Source organism: Nannospalax galili, unplaced genomic scaffold (genome assembly GCF_000622305.1).
Source record: "Nannospalax galili isolate Female #2095 unplaced genomic scaffold, S.galili_v1.0 scaffold290, whole genome shotgun sequence".
NCBI lineage: Eukaryota > Metazoa > Chordata > Mammalia > Rodentia > Spalacidae > Nannospalax > Nannospalax galili.
The window spans coordinates 262,521-281,905 of record NW_008331486.1 but is presented as its reverse complement, the minus strand read 5'-3'; the positions used below and the strand labels follow the sequence as shown (position 1 = coordinate 281,905).

Below are 19,385 nucleotides of genomic sequence, written 5' to 3'. Positions count from 1 at the left end.
AAAGGGAGGGGCACTGAAAACAGTGGCTCTGATAATCCCTGCCTTTCAGAACACTGTAGGGCTGGCAGGAGGAAGCAGCCTGGTCATAAAAGTGCAGGCTCTCTGCTCTGTGGGAAAGCGTCTTGGTCAACAACCCTTAGCTCATCTCCTTGTCCTAAACAAATAACTCAGCTATCCCTGGCTAAGAGATTAGGCCAGGTTAAAGGTTTACCCCTGACCTAACAGCTTTTAGCACTAAGAAAGAAAACATTGTGGCCCATAAATTACTGGATGGGCATTGATAACCTTGAGTAAAAGTGTTAAGAATCCTTCTGGCGCCACTAATAGACTAAATGTCCTGTTTCTTTGTACCCTAAATCTTTGTATATGACTGTCATATCCCACGTGACTGCTAGTTCCTTGGGATGTATAAAAGCCATCTGAATTCTAAAATAAAACATCCTGTTGTGAAGACACAGGTCCCAGAGTCTGACTCTGTCACCGATCAGACCCTCTGCCCCGAAGCCAGCAGGTCCTCCGCTAAGCAAAGCAAACCTGAGTCCCCACACTACCCCTACCTGAGAAGCTGTTAGCAGTTGATGGCTGATGGGAAGGTGAGAAACAATTTTCTTTGAGGGTGTGTGGCCCCTGACAGGCTGTCTACACCACAGTGGATGGCCACAAAACCATGAGCCTGTGAGCAGCACAGATTGGACTTAGTGGTTTATTTTTTCTTTTGTTTTTATTGTTGTTTTTTTCTTATGTAAATTATTTTACATTTAAATTTTCAGTTTTTGAGAATTTCATACACAATAAGTGTATTTACACCAATTCCACCCCTCTCAGTACTCATTAACTCCTTCCCTGCCTCTCCCTCTCAAATTTATGAACACTTCTTTCTTAACCCTTATTACATATGAAATGTACTATGTGGTTTTCTATGAGGACTTGAAACAGGAAGGAAGGTATATTGGAGAGGGGACCAGAGGAATTGGGGGAAGGGAGTGGGGAAATAGACATGATTACAGTTTGTAGCCGTCTGTGAAATTTTCAAAGAACAGAGGAAGACTTATCCAGTGTCTTAGGAAGCTTAGGTGACAATAACAAAACCATGGGCTGGGTGTTCCTGAGCAACAGCATTCATTGATCGGAGGCTAGAGAGTCCAATATTAAAGTGCTGCTCCATTTAGTTATAAGTATCCTTCTTTTTATTAAATTAATCTTTTCCTGTGTTGGTTTTATAAATTAATCTTTTCCACAAGCATGTAGATAGTGGGAAAAACTGTCAGAATAGAAATGTGTTAGCCAGGGTTTCAAGCATCAACTGTTAGAGAAGGGAAAACTGCTTTACATGTGACTTTTAAAATCAGACCTACAGGAAAGGATACATGAAGGTAAAGGAAAAGAAAGAACCTTAAAGGGGGACAGTAGGGAACAGATGTTACCAGGGGGTGGTGGGGAAATTGGGAGTATTTGGCAGGGAGGAGGAAGAGGGGAGAGAGGGACATGCAAGGGGCCATGGTGTGGGGGAGAAAGGGAAGTCAGGAGAGGGAGGAAAGTGGGACGTGGGTGGTATTGGGGAGAGGGTGAGTATAATGGGGGTGCTATGACTAGGGAGGAAGGAGGGAGGCTGGTTCAGAGAAAAAAGAGTAGAGACAAATGAATCTTTGGGGGCAGGAAACCTAGAGGGAAAAGCAATGCCCTGGAAACCCCATGAGAAATGCACATAAAATATCTGAACCTTAATACATATGTATACCTGGGAGCTGCTTGGCAAGGAATACAGTGCCACACAGGAGAGATCTCCCTTTGAGTGGTTGGTGAAGGTGGTCCAGGAGACTCCCAAAATAACACAGGCTTTTGCCAAACCTCTTAGTTATCTCCCAGAACTAGTAGATAAGACCCTACTGTTGAAGACAGGACATACTTAGAATACAGGACTTGAAACAATGGAGTAGGAACTGACCTAGAAGCCATCTAACTGGCAGATTGGCTATCATAATGCTAGATGATGAGGTGATATGCAAACTGCCAAGGGAGACAAAAAATCAATGGTTCAATCCAGCCCTAAAGCCTAATAACCTTAACAACTGGAATGACAAATGTCCTTTATCTGTGCAGTAGTGGCACTGTTATCTAATTAGACTTGAAGCCCTCTCAATGGGAGGGAACTCAAGGGTGGTGCTGTAAACTCAGTCAAACAGCATGGCAGGAGAGGACATAGATCTAGAGAAAAACCCTATCTCTGTTATATCTCTAGACAAATGAAATTTCTGACTATATGCTAAATATCGATCCTCATATTTACAGATAAGCATACTATACAACACTCATCACAAAACTTATTTTTGCAACAGATGGAGACTACTTCAGAATTGCATATTTGGTCAGATACAGGGAATATGCATTTGAGAGATGCCTAGTACTAGGTATTACATCTACGGTTGAACCCCTACAACTAAGGCTTATGGAACACAGTGGAACAAGGAGTAGAGAGAAAACTAATGCATCCCTCAACTCTCACCAGTAAAGTATCCTTATACAACAGAGTGTGATGCACACAGAGGGCCACAACTGGTCAAGTTTTAAAGAATAAGAGACTGTAGTACATAGGATAGGACTCCTATATGGAACCTTATCCACCCATGACTCAGGGACCATTGTGGAAGAGGGGGTGGAGAGATTGTAAGTCAGGGCTGGTTCATGAACACAGGGAAGCAGAGGCTTCCAGGCCACTGGACGTTTTCACATATGAACTTGTGGAAATGGTGGCACTGAGCACAGGACCCATGCCAACTGAACTAAACAAGGGCCAAAAGGGGAGGAGAGAAAAAGGTCGTTGGCTAGCACTAGACTGAGAACTATTGGGGACTGCTGCTGGGTGAGGGAGAGTATGCCTTACATTCAGTGTCTAGATGGGCTGACTAGACTCCAGTGGACTGATTTACACTGAAGGACATTTGCCTACTAATGCCTGAATGAATACGACTTAACATTTATGGTGGAATACATGAAATTATAAAAGGTCAATAAAAAGTATTAAAAATTAAAAAATCAGACATATAGATTATGTTGTTTCATTTGTAGCAAATTTTACTAAGGAAACAATAAGAAATATAGACTATACTTTATGCTTATAAATGTCCTTGGTAACCTCTGTTGTAAAAAAAGAGAAACACTTCACCTAATAATAAAGATATAAAATCCAAATAATGACATGAATTAAACTACTCAAAGTTAAATGTTCAAAGAATGTTTATTGATGTTTATTTTTTCATTTTCAACATGCACATGTGTCTGTGCAGTAATATAATATAGTGAAAGTATTAACAACAATGAATATTGATATCTTAATATGATATATAACATTTATAAGATATTCAAACTTTAACCTTTTAATATCTCTATTTCACAAAACTTAAGTTTCCTAATTAATACCTTTCATATGATCTAAGATAAAAGAAGCATTATATTTGTTTTACACAATTTTTCTTTTTAAATTTACTTTTTAAGTTTTGCGAATCCCATACAATATGTTCTGATCTTATTTAGATGCACTCCTGTATCTGTACCACACATTCTAACCCCCCCAAATTTTTGCATTCAAGATATACATATACTCTAATATTATGATACATATAATATAATATGTATTATGATATACTATATATTCTAGCTATATATATTAAGTCCTACAGAGTCAAGTTTATATCCTCAAATTCCCTTCTGTGTGGGTTCATCCACTGGAGCCTGGTCAAAATTCACTCAGTAGTGTCTTGTTTAGCTTGCATGAATTTAGGTATTTTTCCCAGTTTTAATGTTTTTGATATCTAGATTTATTACTTTATGGTCAGATAGAATACAGGATGATATTTCAATTTTCCTAGATTTGTGGAGACTTGCTTTGTGTCCTAATATGTTGTCAGTTTTTGAGAAAGTTCCATGGACTTCAGAGAAGAAAGTGTATTCTTTGATGTTTGGGTAGAATGCTCTGTAGATTCAATTCCAAATGGAACAAGATCCTCAGCCTAAGACATGCGACCCTGAATCAGATAGAGCACAAAGTAGGGAATACAGGAAAGGACTTTCTGCACAGGACTTCCATATTCCAAGCATTAAGTGCAACAATTCACAAATGGCATTTCATTAAACTTAAAAATTTCTGATTTAAATGAAAATATTGGGATCGTAAAAAATGTTTCTGTACCACAAAGGAGACTACCAATTGAATGAAGAGACAACCTACAGAATGGGAAAATATTTACCAGATATAACCGTGACAAAGAGTTAGCATCTAGAGTACACAAAGAACTCGAAGAAGCAAACATCCCAAACAAACAACCTAGTTAAAAGCTGGGGCAAGGAAATGAGCAGAGAGTTCCCTGAAAATGAGACAAATACGTGAGAGCTACTTAAAAATGTTCAGCATGCACTGCAAATACGTGAGAGCTACTTAAAAATGTTCAGCATGCACTGCATCTTTATTCCCCTGCAGACTGAGTAGCTGGATTCTCACCCTCTTAGTCCAGACCCACTCACTGCATCCTGACTTCCTGCATTCAGAGTAGCTCAAATCCCCAACTTAGTTTGTTAGACCCTCCACAGGCTGTCCCCCAAACCATTGTGCCACTGGCTTTCTGACTTGCCTGTTGTAGACCTGCTACTATCCTGTTAAGTCAAAACCCACCCACTCACTCCTGATTCCCCTGAAGCCTGAGCAGCTCCACTTTCTCTCCAAACATTGTCCCCCTTCTAGCCTTGGGCCCAGGCCTACTCCTGAACTCCTCCCCTTTTCCAGATCTCTGGACTAAACCTAACCAAAGACATATAAGATCATTACAATGAAAATTTTAAATCTTTAAAGAAAGATAGAATAACACATCAGGAGATTGAAAGACCCACCTTGCACATGGATTTGTAGAATTAATACTGTGTAAATGGCCACATTATCAAAAGTAATCTATATATTCATGCAATACCAATAAAAATCCCCATGACATTCTTTACAGAGATAGAAAAAAATCCTAAAACTCATATGGAATCACAAAAGACCCTGGATAGCCAAAGCAATCTTGAGTACAAAAAGCAATGCCAGAGGGCTCACCGTAACAGATCTCAAACTATATTATAGAGGTAAAGTCATACAAACAGCATGATACTGGCATAAAAAGACATATATTTGAGTTTAACACAACAGAAGACCCAAACATAAGTACATGCAGTATCAGCCAACCAATTTTTAAATTATATTTATTATTTTTTATTTTATGTGTATGAGTGTATTCCCTGCATGTGAGTGTACCTGTGTTGTGCAATGCCACGGAGATCAGAAGAGGGCTTCAGATTCCCCTGGAACTGGAGTTAAGGATGGTTCATAGCCGCCATGTAGGTGCTGGGAATTGAACCTGGGTCTTCTGCAAGAGTAGTCACTGCTCTTAACCGCTGAGCCATCTCTCTAGCCCCAGCAGCCCTTTGATAATTGACAAAGGTACTAAAAGCACACAATGGAGGAAAGACAGCATCTTCAACAAATGATGCTGGCAAAACTGGATCTCTACCTGTATAAGAATGACATTGGACCCTTATCATTCACCCTGTACAAAAATCGACTCCAAGTGGATCAAAGCACTCGATATAAAACCTGAATGTTTGAAACTTCTAGAGGAAAACATAGGCAGTACCCTACAAGATAAGGTAGGGTAGGGAATGATTTTCTAAACTGGACATCAGTTGCTCATGAATTATTTCTATTCTTTTTATTCAGGGGAAAGACAGAGGGGAAAGGGTTGAATGGCCAAATGGTAATGCATGCAGTTGCCTCATCCTCAAAAAGCAATGTCCATTGTACAATACCCAAAAATCATACTTGTCTTTAAAAAATATTTGGTCTTGGGACTGGAGAAATGGTTTTATGGTTAAGAGCACTATCTCTACTTCCAGGGAACCAAGTTTGGCTCTCTGCCTGCTCTTCTGCAATGGTCTCTGAGCCCTGGGTGGGTGTAGTTTAATATAGGAGTCCTGTCCAAGATCTCACACTCTTCAGACCCTTATTCTCTGTGCTTTGGATATTCGTGACTTTTTGTGTTCCTGGACCTTTGTTGTACGAGGGAACTCCATTGATGAGACTTGAGAGATGCATCATTGTTCTCTTTACCCCTTGTTATATGTTCTGTGATCCTTAGGTATAGAGCTTGCATTGTAGATGTGCCACTTAAGCTTGGCCAGTTCACAGGCAACCTCTGTGTATGACCATTTGTGGAACTCTGTAATAATCTCTGTTGCAAAAGTAACTTCTTTGGTGAGTGTTGACTAGGATACTTGTCTATAATATAAGAATATGTATTTTTCACATAGTAAGAAATTACATATGTCTAGGGATGTGACTGCTCTGGGGTTTTCTCTAAGATCTATGACCTCTCTAGCCATGTGTATTTGGCTATGTTTACAGTACTGCACACATCTTTCCTCCCATTGAATGGGTTTTAAGTCCAATTAGGTAGCTGTTGATTACCTCAAAGATAAAAGTGCTATTGCTACACCAATGTCATTTGCTGTAACAGTCATTGCTGTGGTTATTAGGTCTTAAAGCTGGGGTTGAACCGTTGGTTGATGTTTTCCCTTAGCAGGGAAACTCTCTAAAGATATGAGACCTAGCCTTCAGGGGAGGTGGCTTCCAGGTCAGTTCCGGCTCCATTGCACCTATGTAGGGGGTAATCAACAGCTATCTAATTGGACTTACTCTTAATGGGAGGGAGTTCATGGGTGGCATTTGAAATATAGCCAAAGAAAGATGGCTGGAGATTTCATATATCCTTGAAAAAATCTCTGCCATAGCTCTAGACAAAAGAAATCTCCTACTGTATGTTAAATATAGATACTTACATTTACAGACAAGTATATTATACATCATACACCAAAGAAGCTTCTTTTGCAGTAGATGGAGGCTATTACAGAATTTCATAAATGGTCACAGGCGGAGAATATATATCTGAGAAATGTCCACCACTATGTGATAGATCTGCAATTGAACATCTACACCTAAGGCTCATGGAACAGTGCAGATAAGGGGGTAGAGAGAACACTAATAAATCTCGCACCTTTCACCAGTGAAGTTTACACATACATCAGGGTGCGGTGCACATAGAAGACCACAACTGGCTAAGTTTCAGAGAATAAGAGACTGCAAGTTATGTGTCTCTGGATAGAACTCCTGTATTAAAACTCTCATACCCATGGCTCAGGAACCACTGGAAAAGAGGGGGCAGAAAGATCCCAAGAGCCAGGACTGGTGCATGAACATAAGAAAACAGGTTTTCAGGCACTAGAAACCTGCTCATATGAACTTGAAACAATGGTGACAGCAGCATCGATCATAGAGGGAGGGAAATAGGCAGTAGGCCCACGCCTAACCTAGGAACTACAGGCAATTGATTACTGCTGGGTGAAAAGGAGGAGATCATTGAGAACCCCAAATAGGCTGACTTGACTCCAGTGAATGAACTTGCACTGAAGGACATCTGGGTACAAATGTTTGACTGGACAGGACTTAAACATGCATGGAAATCCAGTGGGGAGAGGACATGAGGAGGACTGAATGGGGAGGGGAGTCTAAACTTGATTAAGACCTACGATATGAAAGGTATAAAAACTCCATAAAAATATATTTAAAAACCAAATTCTGGTTTTTCTGTTTGTTTTTGTTGAACCTACACTCAGGAACATCTGTGTACAAATGCTTGACTAGGTGAGACTTAACCTATGACAGAATACCTGAAATCCAGTGGGGGGTCTGAGGGCGTGGATGGGGGAGGGGCCTAAATTTGATTAAGATCCATTATAGGAAATGCACAAAAATTCAACAAAAATATATTTTTAAAAAACAATTTCTCCTCTCTCTCTTTTTTTGATCCTGCATTGTGGGACATCTGGGTATAAATGCTTGACCAGATAGGACTTAACGTATATGACAGAGTGTCTGAAATCTGGTGTGGGGGGGCTGTGGGGCTGGGAGAGGCGAGGGAGCCTAAATTTAATTATGGTGTATTATATAAAATGCATGAAAACTCAATAAAAAATTTGCAAGCATACAAAAAAAACTACAAAAACAAAACACCAAAATTCTCAAAAATTAAAATATCTCACAATCAGCCCTAATAATCTTTACTTCCATTGAAACTTCACAAACCAGGCCTCCCTCATCTGCATTTCTCCAATCTTGCACAGACCAGCTTACTAAACTTCAAGCACTCAACAGCTTTTCCCGCTGGCGGCTCCAATAGCTTCCACAACCCTACCTGAAAGAACATTGCCAGGCCTGTCACGGTAAAACCCATCCTCTGGTATCGATTTCTTTCCTAGTTTCCTTTCTATTTCTGTGATACAAACTCTGACCAAAACCAACTTGGGGAGGAAAGCATTTACTTTATCTTACATCTCCCAAGTCACAGTTCATTCCTGAGGGAATTAGAGCTGGAAATCCGCAGGAACCTGGAGGCGGGAGCTGAAGCATGGGCCAAGGGAGAGTGCTGCTTCTGGAATGGAAGACCGCATCCTCTCGCCTCTACCTAGTGTGCTTTCTTATACAATCCAGGACCACCTGCCTAGGAGTGGCACCACCTAAGTGGGCTGGGCCCTCCCATATCATTCAACAATAAAGAAAATGTCCTACAGACACAGCCACAGGACAGTTCAATGGAGGGAATTCCTCAGTTGAGGTGCATCAAGTTGACAACTGAAGCTGTCCAGCACAATCATCCTTAAAAATATTCGTACACTTTCCTTGTCATGGTCAGCACAGTGTTATGCAATAAAAGAGAACAGATATTGGAATAAAATTTACATCATTTTGGCAACAAGATTATTTACATCCTAGGTCATACTTTTCACACATTTCCCTCAAGACACGATATGTTGATCAGTGAGTGACAGTGTAGATGGACCGTGTTCATTTCCTTGCCCTTCCACCTCTTTCAGTGCTTGCTTTACTGGAGTAGAACTCCTTAGCTCCAGGCCTGGACATCATGCACCTGAGATCATCATGGATGACATGGTGATGTTAAAGCTGAGGATCAGGGATAATGCTCTGTTTTTAGTAACAGTTGTCTTACTGATATCAACAAATACATCGCAGAATAACATTTCAACTCAGCTCACAATATAGGGAGGAAAATATCTTTTTGTTATGTGATGAAGTGATGAAGAACATGGTTTGATCACATCACGAGGGTTAATCATCAGAGACACGGTAAGAAGAATGTCTTCCTACCATCAACAAGTTTGAACAAAACCTGTTTCATGTCTTTATTCCTCAAGCTATAGATGAATGGGTTTAGCATGGGAATCAAGACATTATAGAGAATGGCAGCCCTGCTCTCCCTCTCTGTAGATCGAACTGATGGGGGAAGTAAATACACACCCATCAGAGACCCATAGAACAGCAGAACCACTGTGAGATGAGAGCCACAGGTAGAAAAGGCCTTCCATCGCCCACCAGGAGACGGGATGCCCAACACAGTCCAGGAAATGCGGACATAGGAGAAGACGATTAGCATGAGAGGAACAGTGAGGAATATCAAACCCATGGTGATGATCATCAACTCATTAATATGGGTGTCAGAGCAGGCAAGCTTCAGCAGAGCACTGGGATCACAGTAGAAGTGGGGAATGATTACCTGAGCACAGAAAGCCACACGTGTCATCAACAGTGTGTGCATCAGGGCGGGACAGTTAGTCAGCACCAAGCACATACATAGCATTTGTGCACAGAGTTGGGGATTCATAACTGTGCTGTAATGGAGTGGATGGCAGATGGCCACATAACGATCATATGCCATCACAGCCAGGAGACAATTGTCAAGTCCACCAAACACCAGGAGGAAATACAGCTGTGTAAGGCACCCAGAATAAGAGACAGTCTGACTCTGGCTATGAATGTTGATTAGCATTTTGGGGACTGAGGCAGAAATGAAACAAGCATCAGTTAAGGACAGATTAGCCAGAAAGAAGTACATGGGAGTATGAAGGTGTGCATCAGAGCTGATGACCAGGACGATGAGCAAGTTCCCCACCATGGCAACCAGGTACATGCCCAGGAAGATTCCAAATAGAAGATGCTGCTCCTCCGGCTGCTCTGAGAGTCCTAGAAGGAGGAAGTCTGGAGCAACAGATTGGTTCAGTCGGCTTGGTTTTCCCATTCTGTGTAGTTCTTGTTATCTGTGCAGTTAAAAATATTCTACTTTTATTTAAACATTAGATTGGTTTATACTATATAGATGTAGTTATATTGCCAGAGTTATGCTGGGTGAAAAAGGAGAATGCACGGCCCTTGTCCATGAGCATCTCTGGATTTCATTGTAAATGAACTACTCATTGATACTTTGAAAACAATTAAGACAATATGCACTCTAATACAGATTTTGCTTTCTATGCTATAACAGGATCTAGAGACAGGAGATCAGTTTGCTTAGAGAGGTCAGCCAGGGTGTCATGACCTTGTTGCTGATATTTGAAAAGTAATTTTCAAGCTTGTGCATTAGAAAGAAGGTATTGATCGCCATCATATCTCTCAATGTTTCCCAATGTACTTGTGTGCACACAGATGTACAACTGCACATATAAACGCAAGCATATGTGTATATTATAACATTATGTGTGGACAGTGAAAGTGACTTTGAAGGAAAAGTAAGGTGTTTCCTAATCTTCGGAACTTAATCCTATCCATTCAAACCCTACGTGGTAGCATTTGTCATGTGGGCTGAAGGCAGTGACATCCCACCACCCTACAATGTTAGGATGCCTTCAAAATTCATGGGGCGTGTTCCTTCATTTTCTATTTCACAGAATAATTAGAGAGTATTGGTATTACGTCTTCAAAAGTTTGGTAGAATTCTGGTCTTGTGCTCTTTTTATTTGGGAGATTTTAACTTCTCTGTATCATTGGCTATCATGGATTTGTTTAGGCACCGAAGAATGGACTCACTTGGTGGGATATTTAGAGACACAAATTAAAGTCCATATATATATATACATACATAAATAATATATTGTATATATACATGTGTAATACAACACATTATATTGGTAGGGGGCAATAAGCAGAGTTGGGGATAGGAGAGGGGATGTAAATACCACCAAATTACATTGTATGAAAATTGCAAAAATTCACCAAATACTAAAATAAGATATAAATTAAAATATACATTGCATGAAATCTGCAAAAATTCAATAAAATAGTTTTTATAAAAAGGCAGGGGGCTGGAGAGATGACTTAGAAGTTTAGAGAACTTACTGCTCATGCTGAAGCCCTGGGTACGGTTCTTTACAACATGATGTCTCACAACCGTGTATGACTCCAGTTCCAGGGGATCTTTATTTATTTCTGGCCTCTGCTGGCACTGCATGCACAGGGTTAACTTACATAAAAATAAATAAAATTTGGGCGGGGTGTGGTGCCGCACGCCTTTAATCCTCGCACTCGAGACAGAGAGGCAGGCGGATCTCTGTGAGTTCAAGGCCAGCCTGGTCTACATAGTGAGTTCCAGGACAGCTGGGGCTACAGGGAGACCCTGTCTCAAAAAGACCAAAAAAAAGGGACCAAAATAAATAGGTTCTCTGGCCTCTATACTCACACATGTGTGTACACATATGCACCACAAAAAGACCAAAAAAAAAGGGACCAAAAATAAATAGATAAATAAATAAATAAATAAATAAATAAATAAATAAATAAATAAATGAAATTTGCTGCTAGAAAGATGCCTCCGTGGTTTAGAGCACAGGCTGCCCTTGCAGAAGACACAGGTTCCGTTTCCAGCACCTACATCACAGCTAACAATTATCTGTAACTCCAGGTCCAGGAAATTCGATGCTATTCTGGCTTCCACAGCATGGGTGCACTTATGTATATACAGGAAAAGCATTCATACACATAAAATAATTAAAAATATAAATTAAATGAAGGAGGTCTTAGTCCTCCATCAAATTCCTTTAGCCATATCCCTTTTCCCTTTTACATGTTCATGTTTTCATCTTTTCTGGCAATTGATATTTAAAACCCTGATTTCTTTTTAGTCTATTTGAGACAGAGTCTCCATGTAGCCCCAGTTGGACTGGAACTCACAGAGATCCACCTGCTTCTACCTCCAGAGTTCTGGGATTAAAGGTGTGCACCATCACCACACCTGGCTTCTGATACTTAATTTTCACCAGAGAACAGGAAAGTGAAAGGTATCAGGCCACTGTTTTCTTGTCTGAAAACCAGTTACTACATTCTGCTCTCCTTGGATTTAGAGGAAGCTGGTGTGAGAGGCTGAGTATACTGCTTTTGTAAATCTGTGACCTTAAAAGCTTTGTGAATATTTAAATTCTCCATTTGCCTGTGGTTAATAGAGAAGCCTCAAAATGTAAAGTGTCAGATTATGTAGTTCTGGAATTATTTCATGTAATATGTTTGGGAAGATATGTGTGTGTGTGTGTGTGTGTGTGTGTGTGTGTGTGTGTGTGTGTACATTCAAGCATGCTTTCAAGTGAGTCTTATCCTTTCCAGTTTCTCACCTGTCAAAGTAGTGATCAATTTCCAGCATCATCAAATTCTGAAGTTCTTTCTTTCAGTTGGAAAATTTTCAGTAAGGACCTCGCAGAGACTTTTGTGACAGTAATTCGGGGTCTAAAGAGTCCCTTGTTCATTAGGGATATCTGGGGTGTATGAGTCAATTTCTGCTTCTTCAGGTCAAAAAAGGACAAGAGAATTTCTTGGGGCTATAAAGGCTCCTAGTATATTATCCCCAAAGTGCTCATTAAATCCAACCTCCATGTTATCGTGCAGCCTACTCTGATAAACCTATGGGATCTAGGGGCATCTCTTCCCCAAGGGTTGAACTTTTAGGTGCATGTCTCTGGAGTGTGATTGTGAATCCCTTGCTGAAATGTAGTGCACTTTAGCCTGACTAGCAGCTCTCCTGGGAACACCTACCTATGAACGTGAAATTCGGTTCCTGTGTTTTGTTCAGGCTAAACTTAGATCCAAGAAGAAATTCAGAATGCAAGTTATAGCATAGCCAATTCCAATTTCCCCAGACAGGGAAATATTATAGGAAGCACCCACTCAAAAAGTCCAAAAGTCTTCAGTGATGCAGCCTATTTCAAGCGTATCAGCCACGAAACCTCACTCATAGCTGATGATAGAAAATCATCCATATTTCTGTTAGCACCAGACACTTCTTCCTAATCATGTTCAGGATGTGGTCTCAAGCAATAAAAAAGCTTATAGTGTTGGAAATAATTTTACAGATGAGGAAATAAACGTCCAGTGAGGATAATGACTTGGCTAAGATGACATAATTTTTAGTCAGAGAAGATTTCCTCCACATGTCTGCATGGCTCTAAAGACCATCCTCTTAACCACTGTGCTTCATCTCAGCACAAATGTTGGATCACTAGGGTTATGTTTGAGCCATTGATGACTTCATACTCACAAAGTAATCAACTTTTGAATTTCTTTTCTTATTAGCAGCATTAAACTTCTATTTCAACTGAGTTTTTGCAATGCTAGGAGTCAAACTGAAGGTCTCATGTGCTAGGCCAGCAATCTGTCACTGTTTCTTCTGCATGTCTCTTCTGAATTTTAAATATGAGTAATTATTCTTATAATTATCCTGCTAATGTTTTTGTCCTTTTTTCCTAATCAAGTCTCCATAAATTTAAAATGGATATTAGAGTTAAGAATATGGATTTAAATAGTGTGAAAATATTTAACTTAAAAGTGCTAAACCCCAAATTTATTTTATGATAAAATGGGAGGCAAAAAAATCAGCCTATACTCTAATTTTTTTTACAATTATAAACATACGTCACAACTTTTCTCAATAACTCATGTATTTTACATTTATTAGATCTGAACATCCATCACTGGTATTTCTAAAACCTTAGGGTGGGCCACGGTAGGACAGCAGGGCCCTGACAGTAAACACTAATAGGTTATAGTACAAGTTAAATGATTTCATAAGCTTTGCATCCTAGCTTACAGAAATCTCAGACTTACATTTTCGTTGCCTTTTATTGGCGAAACAAACCACAAAATGCATGCCAGTCACTAAAACAAGGAAATTATGTCTATTGCTTAATAGGAAGACTCTCGAATCATTTTTGTCATTTTGAATTGAATATATCCCTCATCCTGTCACAAATTATTTATTCCTCCCACATTCACAACACTCCCACTTCTCAAGAATCCACAGATCTCATCCCACTCAACATCTTATAGCCACTCAACATTTATAAGCCAATACCTTATAGCCAAGATCTTGTTATATAAATGAGGGCAAGACAAAATGTTTCCTCAGTTGTGGTTCCCTCTACAATGCTCCTTTTAATCTTAATACCTGAGAATGTTAAAACAAAACTCACCCAACATAAATATGATATAGACAAGGGATAACTATAACAGTCTCAATTCTTGTGATTAAGTGCATGGGTAAGACAGGTAAATGATCAGGAAGTGTAGGAAACATGGATGGCATGCCCTAGTGAGAGATGAGCCTAAAACTTTTAACGTCCAAGCTACACTCTCTGCTGAAGGGAGGGGTGCTGAAAATAGAATCCCCGAGGTCCCTGTCTTGCAGAACACTGCAGATCTAGCAGGAGAAATGTGGCCAGGCCAAAAGTTTAAGCCCCTTGCTCTGAGGGAAAGCATCTTGGTCAACAGCCCTTAGCCCACCTCCTGTCCTGAACAAATAACTCAGCTATCACTAGGTGAAAGAATAGGCCAAGTTAAAGGTTTACTAATGAGCTAAAAGCTATAAGTTTACTATGCTTTTACCCCTATGAAATAAAACATTGTGGCCAATAAATTACCAGATAGGCCCTGGTAACACTGAGTAAAAGTTCAAATATGCTTCTTTATAAACAGCAGCTTGGTGGAGCCAGCTAAAAGCTATATGTCCTGTATCTTGTCTGATTGTGCCCTAAATCTTCGTATCTAACTGCCAAATCCTAAGTGACTGCCATTCCTTGTAATGTTTAAGAGGACCCGGGTTCAATTCTCAGCACACACATGGCAAATATGAATCATTCTTAACTCCAGTTCCAGGGGAATCTGAACTCTTCTTCTGACCTTCACGGCATTACATGACACAGGTGCACTCACATCCATGCAGGCAATACACTCGTACACATAAAATAAAAAAATAAAAAAATGTGTAAAAGAATGACCAGGAACATTAAAAACAAACAAACAAACAAACAAACAAACAAACAAACACTTCTGACTTTTTAAGTAAATGGCTTGCTGTAAGGATACAGTAGTGCTAGAGTTGGGGACTCTACCTGCCAATCAGTGTCGCCACTTCGGAGGTGAGGCTCCCCTGATGAGCAAGGCAGACTGGGGTCTGTTCAAGGAAGCACTGAGCTGCTTCATTCATTCTCTGCTGGCAATATTCCACTCATCAGTGTACATCAGTCTCATGTTTATCACTGGTTTTGTTTTCTATGTATTCAGTTGCCTGTGGCCAACCACAGGCCTAAATATATTAAATGGAAAATTCCAGAAGCAAACAAATCCTAGAACCCACATGGCAGCTAACAACTGTCCATAACCCCATTCCCAGGGGAGCCAACAACCTCGTCTGACCTCCATGGGCATTGCATGACATGGGTGCACTTACCTACATTCAGGCACTACATGCATACACGTAAAATTAAAAAAAACAAACTGAACAGTTCCTAAATTTTAATTGTTTGCCACTGTAAAGTCAAATTCACTGTTGGAAGGCACATGTGATGTCCAGTTCCCTCCTCCCACTATCCTTACCACAACCTGAGGCAAGAATTCTCCAAAACCATTTGGAAGATCTTAATGAGTTTACTGGACTTGGTAACTGAGCTTGGGGTACTGGTTTACTTACAGAAGAGTGCCCCCTGAATCACAGCTCTGCTTAAAAGTCCACACCCAACATAAGTCCTGAGGCTTCCCAAAAGCCACACAAAATGGTGAGAAAGTGGCCGCAAGTTTTTCTGGGCTTGTACATCCTCAGTCCCTTCCCTTCAAGCACATAAGGGAAGGAAGTGGGACCATGGCTTGTTGTTACAGGGTCAAAGGAACATCTGGGTGACATTAGTGCAATCCAAAGTCTCCTCTGAAAAGCTGGAGCTGATCCAGGGCGAGTGTGAGCAGTGCAGAGCACACTGGGAAAAAGGTGTGGAGCGGCCTCCATTTTGAGCATGGGTGAATGTGGAATGAGAGAAGACGGCGGGGGGGGGGCACAAGCACTTCAAATATGGAAAAGGAAAAGCCTATAAGAATCCATGATTTTGCAAGTCACCCTCTCCCAAAAGTCATATAAACTATGCCAGATCCAAATAGGATGGCTTATGTCAGTATGTTAATCCACGTCTGGACTGGGAAATCCTAGAGTCCTCAGAGGGTACTCTTGGGTCCCCCAGGGAGGGAAAAGACAAAAATTTGGTGAAACATCCATGCTGAGTGATGTGATAAAATCCCTAGCCATCTGCACCTTCCTGCCTGGAACATGAACTATCCCTTTGTAAAAAGTAGTCACACTCTATATGCTGCCTAATGGTTAGTCACTTTGTACCCATCTCAATTATCATGTTATGCATCACAATATGCCAGTGCCTACATTCAAGGGGTCCTCATTTCACTGAATAATGTATCCAAAGCACAAAGTAAATGATAATGTCAAATTGGATAAGCCAAGAAGATGTTTTAAACTGTTTCCTTTAAATAGGAAGGTGAATGTTCTTGACTTAAGGAAGTGTCCAAAAATTATTTTTTGTTGCTGTGACACAACACTCTGATCAATACCAGCTTGTGGAGGAAAGGGTTTATTTGGCTTACATATTCCCAGGTCACAGTTCATCATTGAGGGAGCCCAAGGTAGGAACTCAGGGCAAGAAGAACTGGGCACACTTAAGCAAACCCAAAATCCAGCAATGTAGCTCAAGGCTAGACATCCAGGATTCACTCATGATCTTCTGGGCCCCAAAGGATTTGAGGAGCTCTGCTTCTCTGGCTCTGCAAGCCACAGTACACACTGTTTGTCTTGGAGGCTCAGTCTTGCTCCACTCCACACTTGCTGCTGACATTGGTAGTTGTCCCATGGTCCAATATGCTGAGGTCTCTACTGAAAATGAGGCTTCAGCTTCACCAATGGGTCATTCTGGCTCTCAGGGTGCAAAACCTCAGGTTCTCTCCATGAATCCTTCTTGCCTTCTGCACCAGAACCATGTAGGAGATTCTAAAATATGCCAAGTCCTCCTTCCAGTTTGTGATTCAGGCCTTGGCTGGAGTACAGTTTCTGTTTACTGACCCTGAGGAAATACTTTTACAAAGATTTCACCTCAATGATTCTGGTCTCATGTTACTCAGTTTATTTTTATGCCTCAGATAATCAATATCAATTTTCTGAATAAAGCAGAGGTTTAACTTCAGTGTTGCTGGTGTCTTCTTAATTATAATAGATTATACAGTGCCAATTGATCAGAAACCACGGATTTTACATTCAAAGCACCATACAAACATCCTGATAATCTTTCCATTTGCAGCTTCACAAGCCAGAACTCCACCATCTATACCTCTTTCAGCATAACTGTTCAAAACTCCACATTGAGAGCTCAGTAAACTCTAAGCACTCAATGGCTTTTCCATCCTAAAGTTCCAAATGTCTCCATAATTCTAAAACTATCTGGGCCAACTCTGCCACAGCAAAACCCCACTTCTGGTACCGATTTCTATTGTAGCTTGCTTCTATTGGTGTAATAAAAACATTGACCAAAATCAATTTGTAGAGGAAAGGGTTTATCTTACATCTCCAGGGTCACAGTTCATCACTGAGAGGTCAAAGCAGAAACTCTGAGCAGGAACTTGGAGCACAGATCATGGAGGAACACTGCTTACTGACTTGATTCCCAGCCCATGTTCTGTCTGTTTTGCTATATAGTACAGGACTACCTTCCCAGAGGTGACACAGCCTCAGTGTGCTGTGCCCTTCCACATCATTCAATAATCACAAAACACCCCACAGACAAGCCAGAAGCCAATCCAATGGATATCATTTCTCAGTTGAGGTTCCCTCTTCCCAGGTGTGTCAAGGTGACAACTGATCCTTTGTCAACTTGAACACAAACACATTACCGTTAAAACCCTCTCTTAATACCAATTTTTTTTTGTCTTAGTCACTTTTAATTGCTCTGACAAAATACTTTGACCAATACCAATCTGCAGAGGAAAGGGTTTATTTGCCTTACATGTCCAGGATCAACCAATTCATCACTGCAGGATCCCAAGATAGGAACTCATGAAAGAAACTTGGAGGCAGGAGCTGAAGCACAGACCATGGATGAACGCTGTTTAAAGACTTGCTCCTCTGTCACTGATCAATCTAGTTTCTTATACAATACAGGACTACCTTCACAGGGGTGGCCATGTCCAAAATGAGCTGAGACCTCCCACATCACAGAACAATCAAGAAAATGTCCCAAAGACACGGCCCCAGGCTGACCCACTGAAGACAATTCCGAGGTGCTCTCTAACCAAATGTGGCAAGTTGATAACTAAAGCTATCCTGCACAGGAATGAAGATAAATATATTCTAATGTTGCTAAAATCTACAATAAGTTTTTACTGTGAATCTATTTCTTGACTCACTTGCAAATGTGATTCTATCACAAGTGTTATGGCTTGAATCTTAAATGTTGCCTACAGGCTCCTGTTGTGAAAGTTTGTTCCTTGACTAGTGGTTTTGTTTCAAAAATTATGTTTACTCTCATTTCGTGGTTGTTAGATTTGAATCTTAGGCATGCATTTCATTTAGAATATGTATATGTTCAGCAAATTAGCAAGCGGCCATTGTTGGGGGTCTTTAAAAATAGGGATGATGGAATGCAGAAGTGTAAAGGAAAAACTGTAAATAATGGAACAGCAAGCATTAAAGTAGCTGGGGTATTGTAGGGCAGGTTAGAGGACGAACTATAGGAAGAGATTACTGACACTGAAGACCATTTGAAAAATTCTTATAGAAAGTTACTAGTATGGAATCTTTGTAAAATGTATACATAAACATATACAACAAGTCTTTAGATGGAGTTGCTCTATAATGGGGTGATAATACTCCTACTAAACACCACATACTAAAAAAATAAGAAGTCCAGTTGAAGGATTGGGTTATCTCTTTTGGAGCTGGTGACCAGTGGGGTCCCACTGAACCTGAACTATTACAGTTTATTGTGATTTTTCTTGGTTATCCCCAAGAACTTGAAGATAAGACCCTATTATGAAGACACCTAATATAGAGTCAAATAACATGGGAAAATCAAGCTTGAGCTAATCTGGGAAGTTCATCTCTACTGGCTAGCTTTCATAATGCTGGAAGAGCTATACACACTACCTTCAG

The 19,385-nt window shown here is 40.4% G+C and overlaps 1 protein-coding gene across 1 annotated transcript; it reads right to left on the bottom strand.

Moving 5' to 3' along the window:
- Positions 1–9,212: 9,212 nt before the first annotated feature.
- LOC103728162 (olfactory receptor 1N2-like) lies at positions 9,213–10,207 on the bottom strand. The gene has a single exon (XM_008826283.2). It carries the CDS (start codon positions 10,170–10,172, stop codon positions 9,213–9,215), a length of 960 nt encoding a protein of 319 aa, XP_008824505.1. The 5' UTR covers positions 10,173–10,207.
- Positions 10,208–19,385: the final 9,178 nt, after the last annotated feature.

What these genes read in the sequence shown, in the direction of transcription:
- LOC103728162 (XM_008826283.2), bottom strand. Translation starts at nt 10,172, where the DNA reads ATGGGAAAACCAAGCCGACTGAACCAATCTGTTGCTCCAGACTTCCTC.